This window comes from Myripristis murdjan, chromosome 5 (assembly GCF_902150065.1).
Source record: "Myripristis murdjan chromosome 5, fMyrMur1.1, whole genome shotgun sequence".
Classification (NCBI taxonomy): Eukaryota; Metazoa; Chordata; class Actinopteri; order Holocentriformes; family Holocentridae; genus Myripristis; species Myripristis murdjan.
Genome location: NC_043984.1, coordinates 33150515 through 33171791, shown reverse-complemented (window position 1 = coordinate 33171791; position 21277 = coordinate 33150515). Strand labels below are relative to the sequence as shown.

At 41.4% G+C, this 21277-nt stretch overlaps 3 protein-coding genes across 3 annotated transcripts in view; 1 reads left to right on the top strand and 2 right to left on the bottom strand.

Moving 5' to 3' along the window:
* Positions 1-2946: 2946 nt before the first annotated feature.
* On the bottom strand, positions 2947-12246 carry ccdc51 (coiled-coil domain containing 51). The gene is made up of 7 exons (XM_030052451.1): positions 12071-12246; positions 9928-10023; positions 8953-9163; positions 7750-7887; positions 7380-7544; positions 6170-6376; positions 2947-5922 (listed from the first exon to the last, which is right to left on the bottom strand). Exons 2-7 carry the CDS (start codon positions 9930-9932, stop codon positions 5356-5358), a joined length of 1293 nt encoding a protein of 430 aa, XP_029908311.1. The 5' UTR covers positions 9933-10023; positions 12071-12246; the 3' UTR covers positions 2947-5355.
* Positions 12247-13279: 1033 nt separating this feature from the next.
* tma7 (translation machinery associated 7 homolog) lies at positions 13280-16231 on the top strand. The gene is made up of 4 exons (XM_030052328.1): positions 13280-13435; positions 14056-14111; positions 15312-15399; positions 15656-16231. The coding sequence occupies exons 1-4, from the start codon at positions 13420-13422 to the stop codon at positions 15688-15690; spliced, it is 195 nt and encodes a 64-aa protein (XP_029908188.1). The 5' UTR covers positions 13280-13419; the 3' UTR covers positions 15691-16231.
* Positions 16232-16667: 436 nt separating this feature from the next.
* Positions 16668-21277, bottom strand: part of dnase1l4.1 (deoxyribonuclease 1 like 4, tandem duplicate 1) — a 16028-nt gene continuing 11418 nt past the window's right edge. The window contains exons 7-10 of the mRNA XM_030052326.1: positions 20325-20482; positions 19625-19721; positions 18118-18193; positions 16668-17026 (exon numbers count right to left, since the gene is read on the bottom strand). Coding sequence (XP_029908186.1) covers positions 16848-17026; positions 18118-18193; positions 19625-19721; positions 20325-20482 — 510 coding nt within the window. The 3' untranslated portion in view covers positions 16668-16847. The remainder of the gene's footprint in view (positions 17027-18117; positions 18194-19624; positions 19722-20324; positions 20483-21277) is intronic.

Genomic DNA, 21277 nt, shown 5'->3' with positions numbered 1-21277 from the left:
GAGAGAGAGAGCGATAGGTAGAGACAGCCTGTGACAGGAATTGCACACACATGGCAAGAAGATTTAACAATAATCCCTGTGGCTGAACTGCATTGTTGCAGCAGCAGAAACCCCGCCCGATACAATACCAATAAAATGCAGTATTGTATTGGTGAATTTCCAATACAAGACCAATATCTGATTCCAAAAGCCCTGTTTAACATAAGACCAAAAAAGAGAGAGAGAGGTTAGACTTGTACCTTGCTTTTGTGATCAGTAAGTCTTAACCATTAGATATCGAGGCACACCACTTTGCAAAAATCAAAAAGCCTTTAATTAAATGTTTTACATCGTGATACGGTACAACATTAGAGCAAAGAAAATAAAGCAAATCATCAACAATAATCGTAAAGTGTTTCCATCTGCAGCAGCTGTCAGTTTCAGAGGAGCAGCTACTGTTTTACTGTCTGCCTACCAGGAGAAGAAAAGGGCTCGATCGCAGACCACAAGTTTTTTTTTTTTCAAGTGCCACAACAAACACTGCCACTGTGACACCAAATAACTTCTGAAACAACTTGTGAAATAACTTGTAAAACCAATAACCTCAAGGACATACACTCCAGTGAAACCCACACTATAAAAGGATTCATTAACTGCGATACAGCTCATGTAGCGCACCACCTACAATGCCTGTGTGGCTATTTTTATGTGGGAAGAACAAAGAGGAAACCTATTTGTGCAGGAAATGAGGACTACCCCATGGCCGAGGGTTATAAACAGCACTGTGCGTCTGAGTCACTCAAATCGGCACATGCAGGGGTGTAGAAATGTCTAAGAGGACAGGAGACAAAGTTAAGAAACGGTTATAAAGAGAAACATGTTGGATCTGTAAGTTAAGAGCCACTATGAGGCCTGACTGAAGAGCTGGACTGTGTTCCCTGGTATGCCTTGGTATTTTTTGGTTTGCTTATTGATCATAAAGCAAAGTACAAGTCTAACCTCTCTCTCTTTTTTTTTTTTTTTTTTTGGTCGTATGATATGTTGTCGGATCCAAAGAGCACTTGTCTTTGATACCTGCATTAGTGACGTCGCACTCCTTAGCCGAGCTGTTGCAATATTCCCTCCCTACAGGCCTGAGTCACATCTGGCGTAAAACCAGACTCGCCTGAAAAACAAACAAGGAAAGGAAGAATTTTATACCCATTATTTTGTGAACTGACTCCAAACTATTGATCTAGGCTCACACTAATCTGATCCACTGAACAGTAATGGATCACACTGGTATTCGGTGTCAGTCAGTATTTAATGTGTTGGATTTGATATCAACGTTAGTGTTAGGGACCAAGCAGTAAAGCAATGAGGAGACAGGATTTGTAAATGAGAAAATGGGTTTTATTTACTCCCCAAAAATGCAAACTTATTACAAAACAGGCCTAATAAGAATATCAGGCCTATAAAAAAGGTCACCAAAACATAACTAAACTCAGTTTAATGACAGCTAATCCAGATGTAAACTGCACATTTATAGTGGCTTGGCCAAACCATATAACAGACAAAGGGGTAAACAAAATGAACATTAACTATAACTAAATACAAAGCAAACTAACTAAACCCCCAAACCCCCACATGACATTTGCAGCTCATGGTTCAGTTCAGTCAGCTGGCTCTAACATTTACCTGTCCTCCACCCTCAGCCACTCGTTTTTTCTCCACCAGGAAGGAACGTCCACCAGCACGCTAACTCAAACAAACTCAAACAAATGATTAATATAACTAATCAATGCTTACATAACCCCACACGGTGAAAATGTGTCCATGTAAGGTTAAAGCAAATAAACTTTTTCTAATTCAAACAAACTGTGATATCAATTGTTTGGGTGTGGCTGACTGAAAATTAAACAAACCTGTGCAAGTCACAAAGTGAGTGAAACTCTACTGAAACTAATGTGGTGAGAAAGTGTGTATTATGGGGCATCGCCTTCAGAAATGAGACAGGTCAAAGAGACAGATGTAGCAAAAATCAGGAATGTGGGATATGCACACTGTACCATGGCAATATTTCAAATAGTTTTGTGTCATTGTTGTGCTGACAAAAATGTGAAAATATTTTTAGAAATTGTTAGCATAGTGTTCCAGGGTTTTGAAACGTCACCCTCACCCCTGCTGCATCATTAGGAGTTCCCTCATCTTGACTGAAAAAAGAAATAAAAAAAAGAGGATTTTATTACTTGTACTTTGACCCAGTTTTTAAAATTTCATTTTTTTTTTTTTTTTTTACTAAAAGCTCTTCTCACTGACAGTCCAGCTGCTCTACCAGCGCCTTCCTTTTTAAATGATGAGGTAAAGTGTTTTAGTTTAAAGCAGCGTGCAGTAATTCAGAATATCAGATGCTTCTTTTCTAGTTAAAAGATATCATGGAAATCTTGTTTTGTGAGTGCTTCTGTGAATGTTTTAAATCAGTTTCAGTGAGCGCAAGTTTGAGGCTGTATTCTTCGATGTTTCAAGTCATTTCAGAAAAAGTGAGTGAAACAATTTCATCTACCCAATCCCCTAGGTGGGACTGAAATTATCCTGATTTTTTGTGCTAAATTTAGCCAGTTTCTTGCCTTGAGTTTTGAAGAACCCAAAGACGGCAATTTGATTAAAAGTTGGATTGGATTACAAAATGCAGGTCACAAGTTTTACGATCAGAGACTTTGTAATCTGTTTTTAAAAAAACAAGTTTCAGATTCAATCAAATCGGATCACTTTTATCCTGGAGGATCAGTCTGGAAAAACCGGCCACCTAGGCGTCTCTCAGACATTAGATCAGGAATGATGATGCTGCCATCTAGAGGCCAACACTGGTACATGGACATGTGGGGACTCATTAAGTCAGTCAGTCATTAACTCACTGGATTGGTCGGTCAGTCAGTCAGTCTTATTCCAAAAAAAAAAAAAAAAAAAACAAGAAGCAGCAGTCAAAAACATTTTCCTGTTTCCATTTAATGGACAGATTATCATCCAACTCCCTCACAGTCATTTCATCAGTGCACTTTCATTTCCCCGTAAACAACAATCTGAACAACAAACCACAGAAATCATTTTCAGAGTGATTCAGCATGGACCCAGACATCAACATTTACAACACATTATAGAGCTAGATTACTGTTCAAGTACTGCAGGAGATAATAAAGGAAAAAACCCCTGCAATTAGACATTATAGACATTATATAATATTCCAATATTTTCTTAATTTTACAACTTTTTATTGACACGTTTCAAGATGAGAGTAAAATGTAACTGCATGGTGTCAACCTATTATTGCTCGAGCTGGTTGAAACAAAGGATACCGTTCCTGTTTGTACCTGTCAAATTATTAATTAACTGGACATTAACATAAGTAAGTAAACTGGCAAATTTTGTTCCACATGAGGACGGGACAGTGAGGACTGCAGCAGCCGGGCTCATGGAGGATGAAGACTCATGAGATGCATGACCTTAAACCCAAACTCAAAACACCTGTGCAGTAAATAGGTGTACATATAAATTTGAAATGTAAAGTTACACTTCACAGTTGCTACCATTCCATGATAACTAACTAGTGCTGCTAAATCACTGACAGAATATTAGTTTTTACATGGAGAGTCTTGCAGTCGTCCATGTTTCTGCTGGTTTTTCTGAGCTGGGGCCCCTGGGAGCACCGAGGCCACAAACACAACCTGCCGACCGGGGACTCAATTTGATATTTCAAGCAATCAGTAGTATAAGGAGGTGAAAATATCAGAGTCATAATGCCCTGAAAGTAACCCTATGGCAACAGAATGGTCATGGAAGGGAGACAGTGCAAATAAAATCAAAGTAAAATAAGTAGTGAAACTGGCGGAAGGCATCTTTCGATTTTCAAAATGATAGCACATTAGAAAGAGAGGCAAATGTTGGGAAAAGCACAGTCAGAAGAGAATCATCAGGGTGAACAATTTGTAGTGAATGAGCGTTAGAATAAGTCATTCATAAGTCATTTTAAAGTGGGTTATCCATGAGTACATTTACGTGCACACTAATAATTTGATTTTAAAGTGATTAAGGCGATACTCTGAATACTAAAACTGTCATGTAAGTCCATTGTCATCGTGGGTAACAGAACTCAATTAACACCTTTACATCTGCTCATTTATTGGCACATGTGGGTTTATTTTGTTTCTTTGTAAGCCGTGTATGTCAGTCAGCAGACACACAAATGCAACATGTTGGATTACAGAGCTAACCTGGTGTGGGGCAACCCGAGAACGGCCGTGGTGGCTCAAAATATTTTTATTCCTTTATCTTGAGATCAAACCTAGCTAATCCCAAGATAATAAATTCATGTTTCTGCTGAGCCTGAAGTAGAGAATGCAGCCCATTTATTCATTAAAGGTAGAACAGGCAGCAGACAGTAATATAAGTAATCTACTTTAATTTAATTTAGATAATGGATTATATGTTTTTATCAGTTTTCCAGTAAAAAGGCCAAACAATGGTTTGATGACGGCTAAGATTATCCTCCTTTTCTCCGTTCATATCAGGGTCATTTTCAGACAAAGTTTTTTTTTTTTTTTTTTTTTTTTTGGCTGCTTGTCAGACCAAGGAAGACATGTGAAGACACCAACATTTTCATCCTCACTAAACTGATAAATTAACTGATAATGAAAATAAGCACAACCACTGTCGTTCTCAGCTGCTGTGGTGGAGTAATGAACAGCAGACTGATTATTAAACTGCATCACTTTGAACTGTGTTAAAGGACCATACCAGTGATTTTTGAATGTTTGGCCCATTTATAACAATTTCCCCATATTTTACATCGCAACAAAGCATTTTGAAAATCATGTGGGGGTACGACAAATTTCTCAACCTATAGTCAAAATCCCTTGATTTTTCAAATTTTTGGTTGGAATAGCTGCCCAACATTCATAAACCACACAGCTGATAATTGGCTGTGTCAAGCAAACGTTTTCCCAGGCAGAAGGCGCATTTTTTTCCACTCTGCCCCAAGTTCAAGTCTTCAAAACACACCAGTGCTGCTGCTTTTAGGAAAACTAATATGGAGGACTTTATTAAAGTGATGGAGTACTGGTGTGAAGAAAGGTTGAAGTCTCTGAAAGTTCATTTTCATATCGTAGTGGAATGAATGGAAACCCAACAGCCGGATAAAAGGGAAGAAAAATGATTTAGCAGTTGTAAAATACAACTGCTTGCTTTGGGAAGAGATTAGCAGAAAGTATATACTCTAAACATCCAAAATCACTGGTATGGTTTTTTTAACATTGTAATGACGATATTGCCTTGGGCTGATCATCCCAGCAGTCGGGTCTATTGGTGTGCATGTAAACGTACTCAGTGTGAGAACCCTCCGCTCTATCCGGCTCCTCTGAGCAGGAGGTAGACAGCGGAGATGGTGACGGCGGCAGCGGTGTAGGAGAACACAGCGTTGAACACAGTGTTCCTGCTGATCTGATCTCCCAGGCTCCTCTGGGTGACCTCCAGACGGCTCAGCACCGCCTCCGCCGGCCACGGGCCAAGCCTCTCTGGTTTCTCCGTCCTCTGCTGACCGGCCGCTGTTTCGGTCTGCTGGCCCGTCGCCTCCACCAGCCCCCTGACCGCTGACAATTCGCTCTCCAGTCGGCCGATTCCCTGCTCGAGCTGGCCGAGCTGCGGCGGCAGGGCCTGGAGGAGCAACTCGGTTCTTTGGCTGCTAACGCTCAGCTCTGTAAAAGCTGATAGTGGCACTGTGGAGGGGCTGGAGGTCGCCTGGCTTACAGGCTGATCACTGGGCGTGACTCGGTCCGTCAGAGCGGCCCTGAAGCTGTTGATGAGGATTCGCAGTTCGTCCTGTTGGGAGCGGTGGTTCCCAGCCTGAGTCCTGAGGACTTCCTGGAGGGTCTCCGGGCCCTTCTGGGCCTCCAGCAGCAGACTCTTCAGCTCCTACAGGACACAGCATGTACCGCCGTATATGAGAAGGCATGAGAAACAGAAAGCTTGTGCATGGAACCTTTTTTCTTCATAATTTTTACAAATCACCATTGTACACAGAGAACCTGAGCCAAAAGTAATGTGCTGATGAAAAATAAAATAAAATAACATAAAATCCTGGCGCTGTGATGGCATTTGTTAAAGTCAAACAACCAACTGCTGCCGTGCACACGCTCGTCACTTCATGGATTAAATTTACCTGCAGGCGGACACGGTTGATGTATGTTGACCCCATGACCCCGATCAGAGCTCCCAGCACCGAGCCGACGATGGACCAGTTCTTGGTGCGTTCGGTTCTCGTCCTCTCCTTCTCGTGGCTCTCTCTGACGGCGGCCGAGAACAAGGCGAACTTCTCTCTCTCCGAGATCTGTGCGGCATCGCAAGCTGCCCGCAGGCGACGTTCCTCCTGCAGTCACAGGCAGGGAGAGGGTTGCTGGGATTTTTTGTTTTAGCTTAAATTCAGTCAGACGATCAGTTATTCCATCAATCAGTTAAAGCAGAAGGTTCGGCTGCTCTCGACCAAGTGGATACAATGATCATTAGACCAACTGATTAAATGCTTTCTGTAGCTGGATTAATATGTGTAGTTCCTAAAACAGATTTAGTCATTTGGTTAAAAGGACAGCTCCAGTGTGACTGGAGTTTTTGCACATTTTCCAGGTTCTTTTAGTGGGTTTGTTACAAGATATTTGCTATTTTGCTCGACCATGGCTTCAGCTAGGCTAGTTGTTTTTATGTTGGCTAGACTGGGTTATAAGTGACAGAAGCTGAGTCCTTATGAAACTGCAGACAACATTAAGTTTCGGTTTCTGTATATTTGTGCATCTATTTATTATGGCTGCACTATCTATCATCTCAGCACCGACATCACGATGTGCACATGTGCAACAGTCACAGTGCAGGACGTGTGATGTCAAATGAGGCAAATTAAGTGGAACAGGTCATGCTACAACTTTGTTGCTGCTTTAAACAAAAGGAAAACTCACAAGGTTCTCATTTTCCATGACTAATCTACAAGATATATGTCTGATATAGCGTAACTTTGCCGGATTTAAGGGTTCTTGAATGCAGTGTTTGTTGCTAGTGACACACAGGCTTTACATGCACAGCGACCACATCAGTTCATTAAAGAACCAAAGCAGCTCTGCTAGTCGTCAACCACAACCTGAAAATGAGCGCTGCCTGTTTTGGTTATTTGCTAAACTGATAAAGAAGGATAGTGATTGGCTCGCTGTGCATGCAGATCCTGTGAGTCACCTGCCAGTAAACAGAAGATAATGTGGCCTGGATGCTAGAGGCAGGCATTCAGTGATGCAAAGCAGCTTTTGAGTGCCTGTATTCCTGTTATCAGAGGTGCCTCGTCCAGCTAAGTTAAAAAAAAAAAGAAAAAAAAAAAAATTCTGAATTACCTGAATGAGGTTGTGCTCCTCTGTGGTCAGATCCAGGTAGCGCTTCTCCCCTTTGGAGACTCTGTCCAGTCGGTCTCTGACCTCCTTCAGCCTGGCCTGCAGAGCCTCCAGGCTGGTGTGCTCCTCGCGCACGATCCCCCTGGCCACCATGAACGCTGCCTCGGCCTGGAGGACAGACACACACGAGGTCACACATCTGAGTCTTACATCTCAGCTCTAAAAAAACACCGCTTTCGAGCAGCAAGTATATACATTAGTACACTAAAGTGAAAGGGAAAGAAAATCAGTCGAGATGAGAAGATACGGCGGGTTACGGTTGGTTTAGGGAGGGTTGGGGTGTGTGTGATGTGTTTCTTACTGTCTCACTGACCTGAGTGACCTTGGCCTGGGCATCGCGGACCTCGTTGATGCCCACAAACTCCTCGTACCTGTCCCACCAGTAGTTGACGGTGGCCGTGGTCGCCCTGGCCGACCTCTGACCCCACTGCCGCCCCAGCTCGCCCACGTGCTGCAAGAGAGAGAGGAAAAAACAAACAGATTTCTGTATCGTTCTGTATATTGTTTATGTTCTTTTTGCTATTGTTGACTGACATCAGAAATGTTTTGCCAAATTGATCAGTCGATAAATTCATGACCAAAAGAGAATTACTAACTTTCAATAGTGGATTTGTGTTTTAGTCATTTATCAGGTAAAAATGTCAAACATGCTGCTCTGTCTCTGTATTTCACAAATGGAAGGATTTCAACATTTTCACAGATTAGGAGGCATTTTTACTCCTGCCCAAAAAAAAAAAAAAACTTTTATCTCGAGGCAAAGTGCATGTCATTAAAGTATAAATGCCAGGACTGCTTCAATGGCCAATCAGGGGATTTGGGGTAGTTGGATCTGCACCTGGCTATTTGATTCATCAATTAGTAACGTGACATAAAATTAACTGATCATAATTTCGATAACTGAACAATCACCCATTTATCCAATTAAAATACTAACTATTATCTGATTCCCACTTCACTAAGATCACTAAGATGCTAAAATTGTCTTCCTTTTCTTAAATCATATCATTATAAAATGATAAAATGGTCTTTTTGGCTGCTGGTCAGACAGATGGAGACTTCTGAAGGCGTCACTTTGGGATCTGATCAGTTCCCATCAGTCTTTAACTATATTTTTGATGAACTGAATGACTAAAAAAAAAATAATCAACACCTTAATTCACAATAACAATAATCATTAGCTGCAGCATTAGTGACAAAACTAATAATTAGGATTTAGCCACACTAGTGGAACATCATGCCGAAACAGGTGCACTTCAGTTCGAGTTGTCATTTTTAATTTGTGATTTTTGCGCGGTGTGTTCTTACTAAAAGCAGCTGCAGACATCAGGTGCTGTTTCTGTTGGTGTGGAGAAGCTTAGTGCTTTTGGACAGCACCCACCAGCAGCCAGTCGCATGCCAGCGTTGTTACATGCTTGGCCTATCTCTGCAACACTGGGGTCACCTAATCTGTCAGTCAACTTGTCCCGATCAGAGAGAGCAGCATCACATACAGATCCACACGGGGGGTTTCCGGTACCTGTAAGCCAGCCATGGCGTGCTCCTTTACCACCTCCACCTTGCCCTTATCCCCAGGTGGGGTGGGGTTAGCGGGTGGAGGGGGGCCGGGCTGATGGTGGGTGCTGTAAGTTCGGACCACCGGGACTCGGCCAGAGAGCGAGCCGGGCAGACAGAGGCGATACACACAGCAGGACCCATGACTCCAGAGAGAGATGTGAGCAGCTCCGCACCTAACACAGCACCATCATCATCATCATCATCATCATCACCTTTATGAAAAGCCTATTTGTCTCTTCACATTGATTAAAACGTTTATTACATGACTACCAGCAGGGGGCAGCAACATCAAGTGTCAGTCCACACAGGGAAAGACGGGACTAAACTAAGAGAGAAAAAAATGGAAGAAACTACAATAAACTACATTTATAACTGGAGAGTCAAGCCTCTGTTGTTTGTTTTCTTTATTTTAATGCTTTCTGCTGATGGATGGTTATGATGACAGCATTAATTTATGACTCCTGTGCACTCTGCTATGTCTTCCGTACTTAGGTGTATTGATGTTGAGAAGTTTTTAGCACTGAAACAATAACTTGACTGATTAGTCACTGGACGGAAAATTAATCAATCATAAGCTCTGATAATGGATAACTGGTTTTATTCATATATCAAGTAAAAAAAAATGGCCATTGTGCATTAACCATTGTCTCATTCCAGCTTTGTTAAGATCACTGAGATGCAAAGATTGTCTTCCATTTCTCCATTCATATCATTTCCTTAAGCAACAAAAACATCAAAGAGAACTGAACAAATGTGAAGCAGCCATGTTACAGATTATTATTTTTGCTCTGGTGTTTTGTGTTTTACTGCAGTTCAGCTCGCCGTCAAAGGAAACTGAACGTGGTCTTTGTGGTTACAGACTCTCTCTCATCACTACTCCACCCTGCTGCTCCCTGCATCGTGTGTGTAGAAGTATATGTTTGTTTTCAGAGCCTACCTCATTGAGAAGAGCGGCGATCGACGGAACCGCTAAAAACAGCCGGGAGTGTCGATTTCACACCCACTGTTACACAGCAGACATTGGAACACACACCTGTGGACAAAACACCAGAGGAGACTACATTACCACACTGATTAAAAAAAAAATAAATAAAATAAAATAATACTAGAGTTGTTGTGCCTCTTTGGCTACATTCACTGTTTTTTTTTTTCTCAGATCTGGAGCCTGGATTTTCATAAGAGATCTCAAATGAAAACAGGCAGTGAGTCATTCTCCGGAGAAGACTCAAATCCCCAACCTATAGACCTGCCTTTATACCGTTTTTTGAGCCCCATCAGCCACAGAGCATATGCCCACTGGTATGGGGCGCTCTGACATTTGAAAATGATGGTGTCAGCGATTTGTTCCTTTGAAGACTGTGGTGTTGTCTATATCACTCCATTGGTATCAGACCATTGACCAGTGTACATGATTGTATCTTTCAGACACTCCCCATTCACCCTAGCACATAAGACTAGGTCTTTCTTCAAAGTAGTGGCCAACGCTGAGTAAGCACTTCTCGAGACAGAAAAAGTGTAGCAGTCAGTGCGACTGATAGGGCTTGGAGTGAACACACACACAAAAGCAGGTCTAGCTCTAGATGGATTTTTAACTATATGGTTAAAATACACACAAGCCTAAATCTATCACACTTTTTCCAGTACATATGAGTTTCTTGAAAATTATGAAGTATATTAAATTTTATCAGCTTATATAGTGTTTTGGTTCAGGATTACTTCCACAGATCCTCCATGTTTTGTTTTGTCCATCACTGCTGACAATGAAGGAATAGTGATGTTAATAATGACAATCTGACAGTGACACGCAGCGGCTCAGTGGGAGAAAAACAAATTGTGAATTCTGATCCGAGCACATCAGCAGGAATCAGATTCGTCTTTGATTTAAAACCACATAAGAAAGGGTCCCGAATCAGAACTGAAAATGCAAGGCTCAGTGTGTTTTTTCTTCTTTTTTTTTTTTTTGCTGTTCAGGTCCAGGCTACTCTCTATTTGCCGTGTGGAATCACCCTCTGAGACCTCCGATGGGTATTGAAATCCTTAATTGAAGCTGAAGTGTTTTTTTCATTTTTGCCCCACTGGGCAGCGGGGGCCTATACATCACCAGGTCGGTCAGTACATCTCTAAATCTACTTGGTGGATCACAGTGAAATCATGCTGCCTGGAGGATGAAACCTGGTGATTCTGGCGACCCTATGGCCTTCCCTGTAGCGCCACCAGCAGGCCTAGAGGGGCATCAGCTTTTAAGAAAAACATGCTTGTTATGAATCCAAAAGTAGAGATGAGGATGGTGTTTCTGGGATGGGGGGCCATGTAAGTTTGATGTTACCGGTGAGGATGTATGAAAAATAAAGCTTGTACATCTCGACTCTAAGGGAAAAAAATAACGGAATTAATGTTTACACTGTATAAAATGTCTGTGGACACAGTCCACACAGTGACACACGACTTCACTGAGTGGGAGAAACAAAAACTAGTGTTCAGATGAGTCAGGGCAGTCATGGCTGGATGCACAAATGACCTCTTTTAACACTATAAACTGACACTATAAGATCGGTTTTCATTCCACAATGAACTCAACTCAACTTTATTTATAAAGCCCTTTAAAACAACCACAGCTGCAACAAAGTGCTGTACAAAAATAGGCAATAACAGGAAAATAAATAAATATACAATAATAAATAATTGTTTTTAATGTTTCTAAGACAACTTAAAAACAACAAAAACAATTTAAACACAATAAAACAAATTAAAAAACAAATAAAACACTAAATAAAACACTAAAACAGAAGCAGAGTCTCATGTGGGGTTGAAAGCCAAGGAATAAAAATGGGTTTTAAGACGAGTTTTAAAAAATGAACCATCCTCATTATCACCAAACAGCACGAAAACAACAGGTGGATTAAATAAATGATAAAGCTTCAATGTGTTAATATTTGCTGAGTTTTTTGTTACTGCTATTCTGGTCAAAACACCAAGCTGACTGTGCTACCAGCTAGCTGTTAGCTGTTAGCTCCACGTTGCTAACAGCTAACAGCTACACCATTGAACTTGAATCGGAGTGCGAGCTAAGCTACACTTACCCTTTCATCAATTTAACTCCGGCTGCTATGGGACAGCGGTTTCATCTGGATGAGAGGTATCTGAGGAAATATACCGTTTGTCCTCAAGGCTGTCAAAGGGCATGACGCTAAGTTTCTTTTTGGCTAACTGGTTAGCATGATGCGGACAGCTGCCGGTCAGGCACAGAACCAGGGTTGCCACGTCCGCGTTTTTTTCCGCCAAATTGGGCTACTTTTTAAGTGTTGCCGCGGGTAACAAATTCTGTCCGTGGGTTGGGCTTGGGCAGACATGAATAAAGATTCATATTTTGAATGACCAATGTTTATACCCAAATCCTGTCAAACTGACTCCGGGCCAGATCAGCATATAAACTATCCACATATGTCACCTGCTCCACAGACAAATAATATGCCAATGCTGTGTGAGGCCAGTCAGCACATGACCAATCACATCATCAGCACCACTCAGCTGAAGTAAGGTATCCCATATTATATTTTAAGTTCTGATATACTGTAAATGAAATAGGCGAAAGAACTGTTTCGGGAAATTGCCTTAAATGTTTATTTTATATGTATAATAGGTAGGTAGGTAGGTAGGTAGGTAGATACTTTATTCATCCCGCAGGAAATGCACATTTTCTTCAGCAGTATCCACAGATTACAGATTAAGTAAATAAAAAAATAGAAATAAAGAATAAGATCTAAGTATAACAGAATAAGAATAACCTAACAACAGAACAACAGAATAACCTAAGTACAACCCAGTGTGCAAAAAGCAATGTGCAACAAAAAAAACAGAAAAAAACGTGTGCATGGGTGTATAAAATGTGCATAGAGGTAGGTCAATGTGCAAATTTAGAAGAAATATACAGTATACACATGATAAATAGCAGTAAGCAATATAAACACTATGAGCAAGGGTTATAAAAAGATAGGAATATGAACAATTTCAACAGAAGTATTAACAGTTAAACAGAAGTAATAACAGTTAAACAGCAGTGGAAAATAAGTGAATAAATAATGTGTTATTTTATAGATATTATAGTGCATTTTGCAATTATAGCAATGCTGTTGGACTTTAAAAGCAACATATATGGATTTTTATGGGCATATTTTGAGTTCTGGTATTGGGCTGATTTTTGGGCCCTTTTTATACCCGGTTGGGCTTTGGGTTTTGGGCTGGTTTTGAGTTGCTGCTTGGCTGCTTTTGTCTCACAGACCTGGCAACCCTGCAGGCACATAACAGACATTCTACTTCCGGGTCGGAGTTCTCCGGGGTCCTGTCAGCGCGGATTAGAAAAGACGGCCGGCCAGTCTCCACGAAAATTCGCTAATTTCTTTGCGTTAAAGCGTCCGGATCAGCCTTAAATATGTCTGGCAGGGAAGGTGAGATGTCGTTTCACCTGATGGTCACCTGAACGTGTCTGTCATGATAAAAAAAATGATATCTGACAACAAAACAGAACCCCGTTGTGGCGGCTGTGTTAGCCTGCTAGCTGCTAGGAGCTGTTAGCGCGAGCCGCGGTGACGTCCCGCGCCGAATCCAATTAAAAAATATGGGAATGTTATGTCTTTTCGCTCGTCTGCACACAGAAATACACAACAGCCGCGACATTTGTAGATTATACGAATTAGTTTAATCATCTGTGAAATTCGGCATGTACATAATCCACCAAGCAGCACTTTGTCTCGACTAATTCTCCACTAATATACTGGCTTTACGCTGCCGAGACTGGGATGTTTTATCGAAATGTGTCGCTTGGTCCAAACTGAGGAGTCCTTACTGCTTATATCACGTCTCATGTCCTTTTTTCCACGAGCCGAATTTATGTATTTAAGCAGATCAGCATGTACCTGTCAGATTTTTGATATTAGATGTAACGGGATCCTGGTGGTGTGTGAGCGCGGCCTCCCTCGGGGTTTCCATCCGAGCTCCTGAACGCGAGAGTTGGCCCGTCAGCCAGACACTAAACAGCTAACTAAACATCTGTGTTTTTCTCTTTCAGGAGGAAAGAAGAAGCCACTGAAGGCACCCAAGAAACAGAACAAGGAGCTCGATGATGTGAGATCCCCCCCTTTTGCCTTTCAGTCTGTAGAAAATAGTGGACTCTTGCACACCGGGGCCCTGCCATCAGGCCTTAATAATCATAACTGTGCCAGATTTATGATCTGCAGGACAGGGAACCGTGGCATTTCATTTATTTGACATTTACATTCACTGCGGACTGTGCATTGTTTTAAAAACGAAATACACATCATTGCGTAGGTGAATTCTGGAGAAAGCAATGGTGCTTTATTGATTTCACCTTGTTTCCACATTCAGGGTAACACAGAGTTATGGTTTAAGCCTTGACACAGCTCGAACATGGCTTATGTAAAAGTGTTGGTGGTTAAACTGCAGATAAGAAGGTGGTCGTCGTGTTTTGGACAGGCAGCAGGTTCCTGTGTCTCCCATCTGCACTGGGAGTTTCATCGTTTAGTCCACACTGAGCAGAAGACATTGAACATCCGGCTGTTGAACAACATGTCTGACTGTGTTTGTCAGTCCATTTACTGACTGGAAAAGGAAAATAATCCCTGTTACCAGTTTGTCACTCTTTCCCCATTTTAAAATTGTGTGCTGCTGAAGACCGTTTAGATTCTCCGTCTTGAAGTTTGGGTCACACCACACTGCTATTGCCCTGATTTTTATCCAGCCAACATCACAGTCAAGTTGAGTCTGGCCTGAAAATCTGCAGATTTTGGATATTTTGGACGTAGATATGTTGACCAGACAGGAAGAGGAAATAACAGAACAGCTAGAGCGATCAAATAAGTTCAGAAAACTGCTTCCCTTTACTGTAACACACAGCCTTTACAACCAGGAAAACGCAACAGTTATTCCATATCACAATATCCAAAATCCCAGACAATATCTGGTCTCATATTGCAATTTGAATATCATATCAATAAATCGCCCAGCCTTATTAACTCCACAACGTTGAACAAATCCCCTGAAGAGCTTCTGAAAATGGAGGAGAAAAATAATAAATGAGGAAAGTGCTGAATAGAAAAAGTAACACAAAGAGCTGGTATAACCGTGTCACAGCAGGAACAGCTCGGGTTTTAATGTCAGCTGTGAAATCCAATTTCAGAATCACCAGTCTGTGCATAATGTGTGAGGACGTTAAAAGGTGTGTGGTGTTTCCCAGCGCTAATGAAAACAAGAGGACGATGATGGGAATAACGGTGTGTGTGTGCGTGTGTGTGTCTGTCTCTGCAGGAGGACATGGCTTTCAAGCAGAAGCAGAAGGAGGACCAGAAAGCCATGGAGGCCTTGAAATCCAAAGCGGCAGGAAAAGGACCTCTGAGTGAGACTTTCCTCTGTTCACAGCTTATACGTTTCCTGCATCCAAACGTCCCACATGTTAGAGGCAGTTCACCAAAACAAGAGCCGGTGTGATCAAATCCACTGGGGACATGCTGCTGTTGTTCTGAGATCAATTTGACCTCATCCAGTGTTTAACGCCACTAAAAATATGATATGAAAATATGATCTGTCTCATTCTGTCCTTGGTGTCTCTTTCTTCCCGTTGGTTAATTTTCCCGTCTCTCTCTCACCTCCAGCGAGCGGCGGGATCAAGAAATCGGGCAAGAAGTAAATCCTGAGTTTGACGACGATGTTTGTTTGCTACTGAGTCCCCAGCCTCACGTTGTGCGCTGACCGACACCCATTTGTTCGCCGGGGATGCTCCAGTTTGTTTTGTTGGATAAAACCCGAACCCCGCTCCCACCCTGCAACTCTGCAACCCCGCACCCCGCTCCTGTTCCAGTGTTCCTAACACAGAAATGTATAGAAAATTAATTCAAGGATCAGAAATCCCTTTACTAGTATGGAAACGTGCCGCTGGTTCAACCTCCACGACCCGTCGCACGACACCGCCCGTGTCATTGGGCTCGGCACACTGTGATCATTTGTTCTTGTGAAGGTTAAACCCAGTTATCGCACGTCGTCGTTTGTCGTTATCATCAAATCAAACACCAACCAGAATCTGAAAATGAAATGGAAAATGTAGGAACCTCGATCTCCTCTGTATTGTCCTGGGTTCATGTTAACTACCAGAAACATAAATTACCCCCATTTTTTTTTTTCAGTCTTTTGTTGTAAAGATGGCGATATCAATAAAGTTTTTTGTAATTACGGCTCTTTATTTTCATTCCTCTGCAGTGTTGCAGGATATCAGGATGTTAGTGTTACAGGAATGGCAGTGTGGGTGTTGGGCTGAATTGAAGGAATCAAAGGAACATTATTTAAATTAGCTCTACTCTTACCTGGTGTAAGATGTAACTGTTAACCTCCCATTTAAGTCAGCAAACTCTGGGTCATTGAAGAAATCACATTTAGCTGCTGTTCAACAATCCCAGCATTCACTTAACCTGAAATGATCACTGGCTGATGAATTAAACTCACTAAGGGACATTTAAAGCCACAACAAAACATTATTTTCAGGGCCTTTTGCTTCCTTAATCTGATGTATTTCCTATTGAAACGGACACAAACAGTCATCAAAAATGTAAACCAGAGGGTGATCAGTCCATGAACCAGTCTTGGGTTATTGTTCCTCTCATTATCAGTTCAGATCTCTGTTATATCCTAGAATAGATTGGATCAGTCCTCCAAGCAAAACAGATCCTCACAATTCAGAAAAAAAATATATACTGTCATAAAACCACAGTGAAAAACTATTGGATCATAAATTATTATCTGAAATGGCTGTGTCAAGGCACTTGGTCTGGTCGGTGGTTTGCGGTTGCTGGTTTAGGTTTGGGTGTCGCTCTCGCTCAGCTTGGCCATCTTCAGGCGCAGGATCTGGATCTCCAGGCTCAGCTTCTCCCTCTCCAGCAGCAGGTTTCCTCTCTTCATCTCCACCATCTCTTTGTCCAGAACCACCAGCCCTGTCACCGACTCCCCCTGCCCCTGCTGCTGCTGGGCCGAGCCTGCACAGAGAGGAACACACATCACCTCAGCTCAATCAGGACATCAAGCAAAATAATAATAATAATAATAATAATAATAATGATTTTAAGACTTGGATGACTGTTTCCTGTGCAGGCTGTCATGAGAGCAGCGGGTGTGTACAGGACAGAGCCTGACTGATACTGGGTTTCGATACCGACATTAGGTTGTAAAAAAAACAAAAAAACAAAAACAAAAATTGATATCGATATATGGGCCGATACATAAAAACATTTTTTGCAGTGATCCCTCAAATGTGGTTATAAAACACAGGATATTTTACAGTTTAACAACTTTACTGTCCAAAATGACGTCAGTGCACTCAAATAAGCTTCAATGGGAATTTAATAATTATAAATACCTATATATATATATATATATATATATACCTATAAAAATGCAATAATGGCCAGTAAAATCATTGGGAAATAGCCGAGACAACTGAGATGTGTATATAAAATGCCTAATAAGTACATCTGAGCTGCCATCCTGCTCTGTAAATCCACTTTCAGCCATAAGTACATTTCTCACCACAGTCTGATTTGATTTTTTTTTTTTTTTTTTTTAAGAGAAGAGCACAATTTGTGTAGCTATTTTGCATGTCTTCTTGTTGTTCATGTCTTCATTGGTGTGAACACCAGAGAAGAAGAGACACAAAACGATCACGCCAGAGAAAGTTACAGGAAGTGGATTCACATTTGTTCTGTCAGGAATCTCTCTTTTTGTTTGGAGGTCATGGGAACCAGACTGATGATGATAATTATGAAGGATCAGAGTCAATCTCAAGATTACTGTTGACTTTGTCGTAAATCTGAGGAAAACAGCAACAAAAAACTCTGGTAAAGATCCAAGTTAATCTAGCTGTAGCTCAGTAAAGGTCGTGAATCTTGACTCTAGTGTAAATTTAACCAACCGTCGATCATGTGGAGTCCTAAACGTCTGCTTGGCCTCTAAAATGGTGAAAGTGGCTGGTGAGTTTGACCACGTGTCAACCAGGAATAAGCTGTTTGTGTCACTAGGAGCATTAACAAGAGGAGGAGGAAGAAGAGAGTAATTCTGCTGGTTTCTGTACCATCCTCTCCGTGTGTGGTCTGATTTATGGACTTCAGCTCCACCTCCACGGGGTAATGGTCGCTGACTTTCAGTGCCTGAAAAACAAAGAAGACAGTGATTGATCGATTGAATCTAATGGAAATAGAAATTAAAAAAAAGGAAACAAACCTAAAGCCAGGTTAACATCATGACAGGGCAGATAAACAAGTAAAACTGAAAACAGGGCGCTGAAATTTGAAATAAACGTCTTCTTTTATAATCAGCTGAAGAGACTTTATTTGTTTAGTGGCTAAAATCAGATGGAAAACCTTTGTTTAAAGTATTGCAGTCAGCTAAACTGTACTTTTGTTCATCAGCTCTGTGATTTAGATTATTTCACATTGCTGAAATACACTCAGTGTCCTCTTTATCAGCTCCACCTGCTCAATCTAATCCAGTCTAATCCAGCTGTTGTGCCATAAAGTTTCCTTTCCTGCTGCCTATAATGCTCAGCTTGTCTTGTTGTCACGGTAACAGAGGTGTTCATTCACTTCTGTGTTTGGCATTGAGCTCATAGTTAGTGCTGCTGCTGGACTGGACTGCATTTTACTGAGATGTGTTTCCATTATACTGTCCCCCCTCATTGTATATAAATAGGGGGGACAAAAAAATAGAAACCCCTCTCAGTATAATGCAGTCCAGTAGCAGACCTCTGCAAACTACAACCTCAATAATAAACACAGAATTAAAGTGACACATTCTCCACAATGTCAACACAAACTGAACATTATAAACTTTGTTAAAAGGTAGAATTTATGGCAGAGCTGCTGAGCTGACCTGCATCAGACTGGACAGGTGGAGCTGCTAAAGCGACACTGAGCACTGCACAATGTCGATTTTAAGAAGTCAAAAGTTATAAGTCTTGTTTTTCCTGCAAACAAGGGTTTATCTCATCCCACTGGCAGATTTTTTTTTCTTGTTTAAACAAAAACAAGATTTGAACACTGAAGGACAGACTAAATGACCTTTTTTTTTTTTTTTTTTTTTTTAGTACTATCAGGCCGATTCTTCCTGGTGCAAGGTTACTATGCTCCTGCAGACGCTACCTGCTGGATCTACTTTCCAGCTCAAACATGAAAATAACAAGAGAAGAAACATTTAATTTCCTCAAAAACTGTGTACCAGGACTTGATGTGTTGTTATACTGACATAATCCTCTTTGTTGGAGTTGGTTTCTGTGTTAAAACTGTTATTTCAGGAACTGTTTTGCTGTGGAAGTGAATGCAGAGATACAAATCCAGTGTTGTGGATTAGCAGCGAATGAGGATACCTCACCACCGTGTGGACTCGTGTCACACCCGAGGAACTAGACAACACCACAGTTCAGCTTACATGGTTTTGCAGAGAACCGTGGAGATTGTTTTTAGTGCTTAGATATGCAATACCATGCAACAAAGCAAAAGTAAATACACTCTTTCCACAAAGGATTGATAGATGTGTCTACTAGTGTTTCCTGTTTAGAGCCTTGTTTGGTTGTAAGCACAGACCTTCTCCTCCGTGAGTCCGTAAGCCTGCTGGAAGTTGAACGGTTTGGCAGAGTTTGGCACCACAGCCTGCAGCATGTCCTCCCCGTAGATCACGATCCTGCAGAGAGAGCCAGACACAAACAGCTGCATGGCTTGTCCTTTTTTTCAGAGTCTTCCTGGGGGTCCTCAGCAAAATGAGGAGTAATTTAATTTCACTGTAATTTAAATTTTTGTGAAAGCCTTCCACAAGCATTTAAACACAAGAGATCTGATCCAGCATCACTGATCTGGCCTTCAAATATAGAATGTTTAGGGATTTTTTGTGTTAATTTGCAGTTTTATTTTTTTGTTATTTTTTTTTTTTTTTTGTTCATTTTCAATTAATTATTTGTCTTACACTTACGCTCCAGTACTTTATTAGCTTTTTTTTTTTTTTTTTTTTTTTTTTTTTTTTTTTTTTTTAAACAAATGTTGTGGTCATTTTTTTTTTAAATTTATCAGAGAGAAATCAGGTGAATTTGCTCAAGTTTCAAACAGTTAATTCACTAGAAATCTCTCCAACACAAACATGTATGAGTGAGTAGTTTAACATTATTTTTATATAACTTGGCGGCCCATAACATGACAAGGTTTGAAAAGCCCTGCTCAAGATGTAGCACGGTTAGTGAAAGTGTGTGTGTGTGTGTGTGTGTGTGTGTGTGTGTGTGTGTGTGTGTGTTACCTGTCATACGAGTGGTTGTTTCCGGTGCTGGCCGTCGTGTCGACATCGTCTCCGATCAGCCAGTGGAAGTTCTTGTCGCTGCGGATTCGAATGTCCTTCATGTCCCTCTGGGAAACGTAGGATCCGTCCGCGTTGAAGTCGCCCAGGATCATCATGTTCTGCAGGAGGAGAGGGGATGAGGGGGGTGAGGGGGGTGAGGGAGGTGAGGGGGTTAGGGAGAGGATGTCAGCGCCATGTTCTAGAAAGCAGGAGGCTAAAATCTTCATCACTGGGAGTCACTGGGTCTCTTTTCTATGTTACATTTTATGCAGTATGTTTGCTGGGGTGGCAGATTTACGGCTGAGGACAGGGACAGGATCAATAAGCTGATCAAGAGGTCTGGATCTGTTTTTTGCCTGAGTCCAGATTCTCTGGAGACCATCATGGATCAAGATTTCACTTAATTTCACTAAGTGATTTCCTGGGGAAATGTGAAATACTTGTTGTACTTGTTGTAAATACTGCAGGGCCAGTGGCAAAAAGACAATGAGACAGTCTTGCAGTTTTTGGCAGTGCTTCACGATTAAACATTAAGGTAACCAGTAAGGTAGATTTGGTAGTATTCTTCCTTATTTCCTTTGCTAAGGGCGTTTATGCAAAGGATAACAGACTTAAAGGAAATCCGTAGCGCTGTGTGGTGCCTTTAAGGATAAAAACTTATTCCCTTAAGGATATTTTCTTTCTTAAGCAAACTGATGTGGAAAATATTTCACTCAGCATGCTTTGCACAGCCAGGAGCTGGAACTGACTGAAAATGTTGCACATGGGATCTATAGGGTTTATTTCAAAATGGTACAATTTCTGTGTTTAGTGTCCCAGAGTTCCCTGCTGTGCTGTTTTGCTCTCACATATTTTTTATGCGACCATAAGGCCCCTTTTTTTGTCAACTTTGTGTAGAGTAAAGATCAGAATCA

What these genes read in the sequence shown, in the direction of transcription:
- ccdc51 (XM_030052451.1), bottom strand. An exon ending in CCCAGGCCAAGGTCACTCAG is followed by an intron (nt 7,545 to 7,749) that starts GTCAGTGAGACA and finishes TCTGTCCTCCAG; the next exon opens with GCCGAGGCAGCGTTCATGGT. An exon ending in TCAACCGTGTCCGCCTGCAG is followed by an intron (nt 5,923 to 6,169) that starts GTAAATTTAATC and finishes TGTGTCCTGTAG; the next exon opens with GAGCTGAAGAGTCTGCTGCT.
- tma7 (XM_030052328.1), top strand. An exon ending in AGAACAAGGAGCTCGATGAT is followed by an intron (nt 14,112 to 15,311) that starts GTGAGATCCCCC and finishes CTGTCTCTGCAG; the next exon opens with GAGGACATGGCTTTCAAGCA. An exon ending in GGCAGGAAAAGGACCTCTGA is followed by an intron (nt 15,400 to 15,655) that starts GTGAGACTTTCC and finishes TCTCACCTCCAG; the next exon opens with CGAGCGGCGGGATCAAGAAA.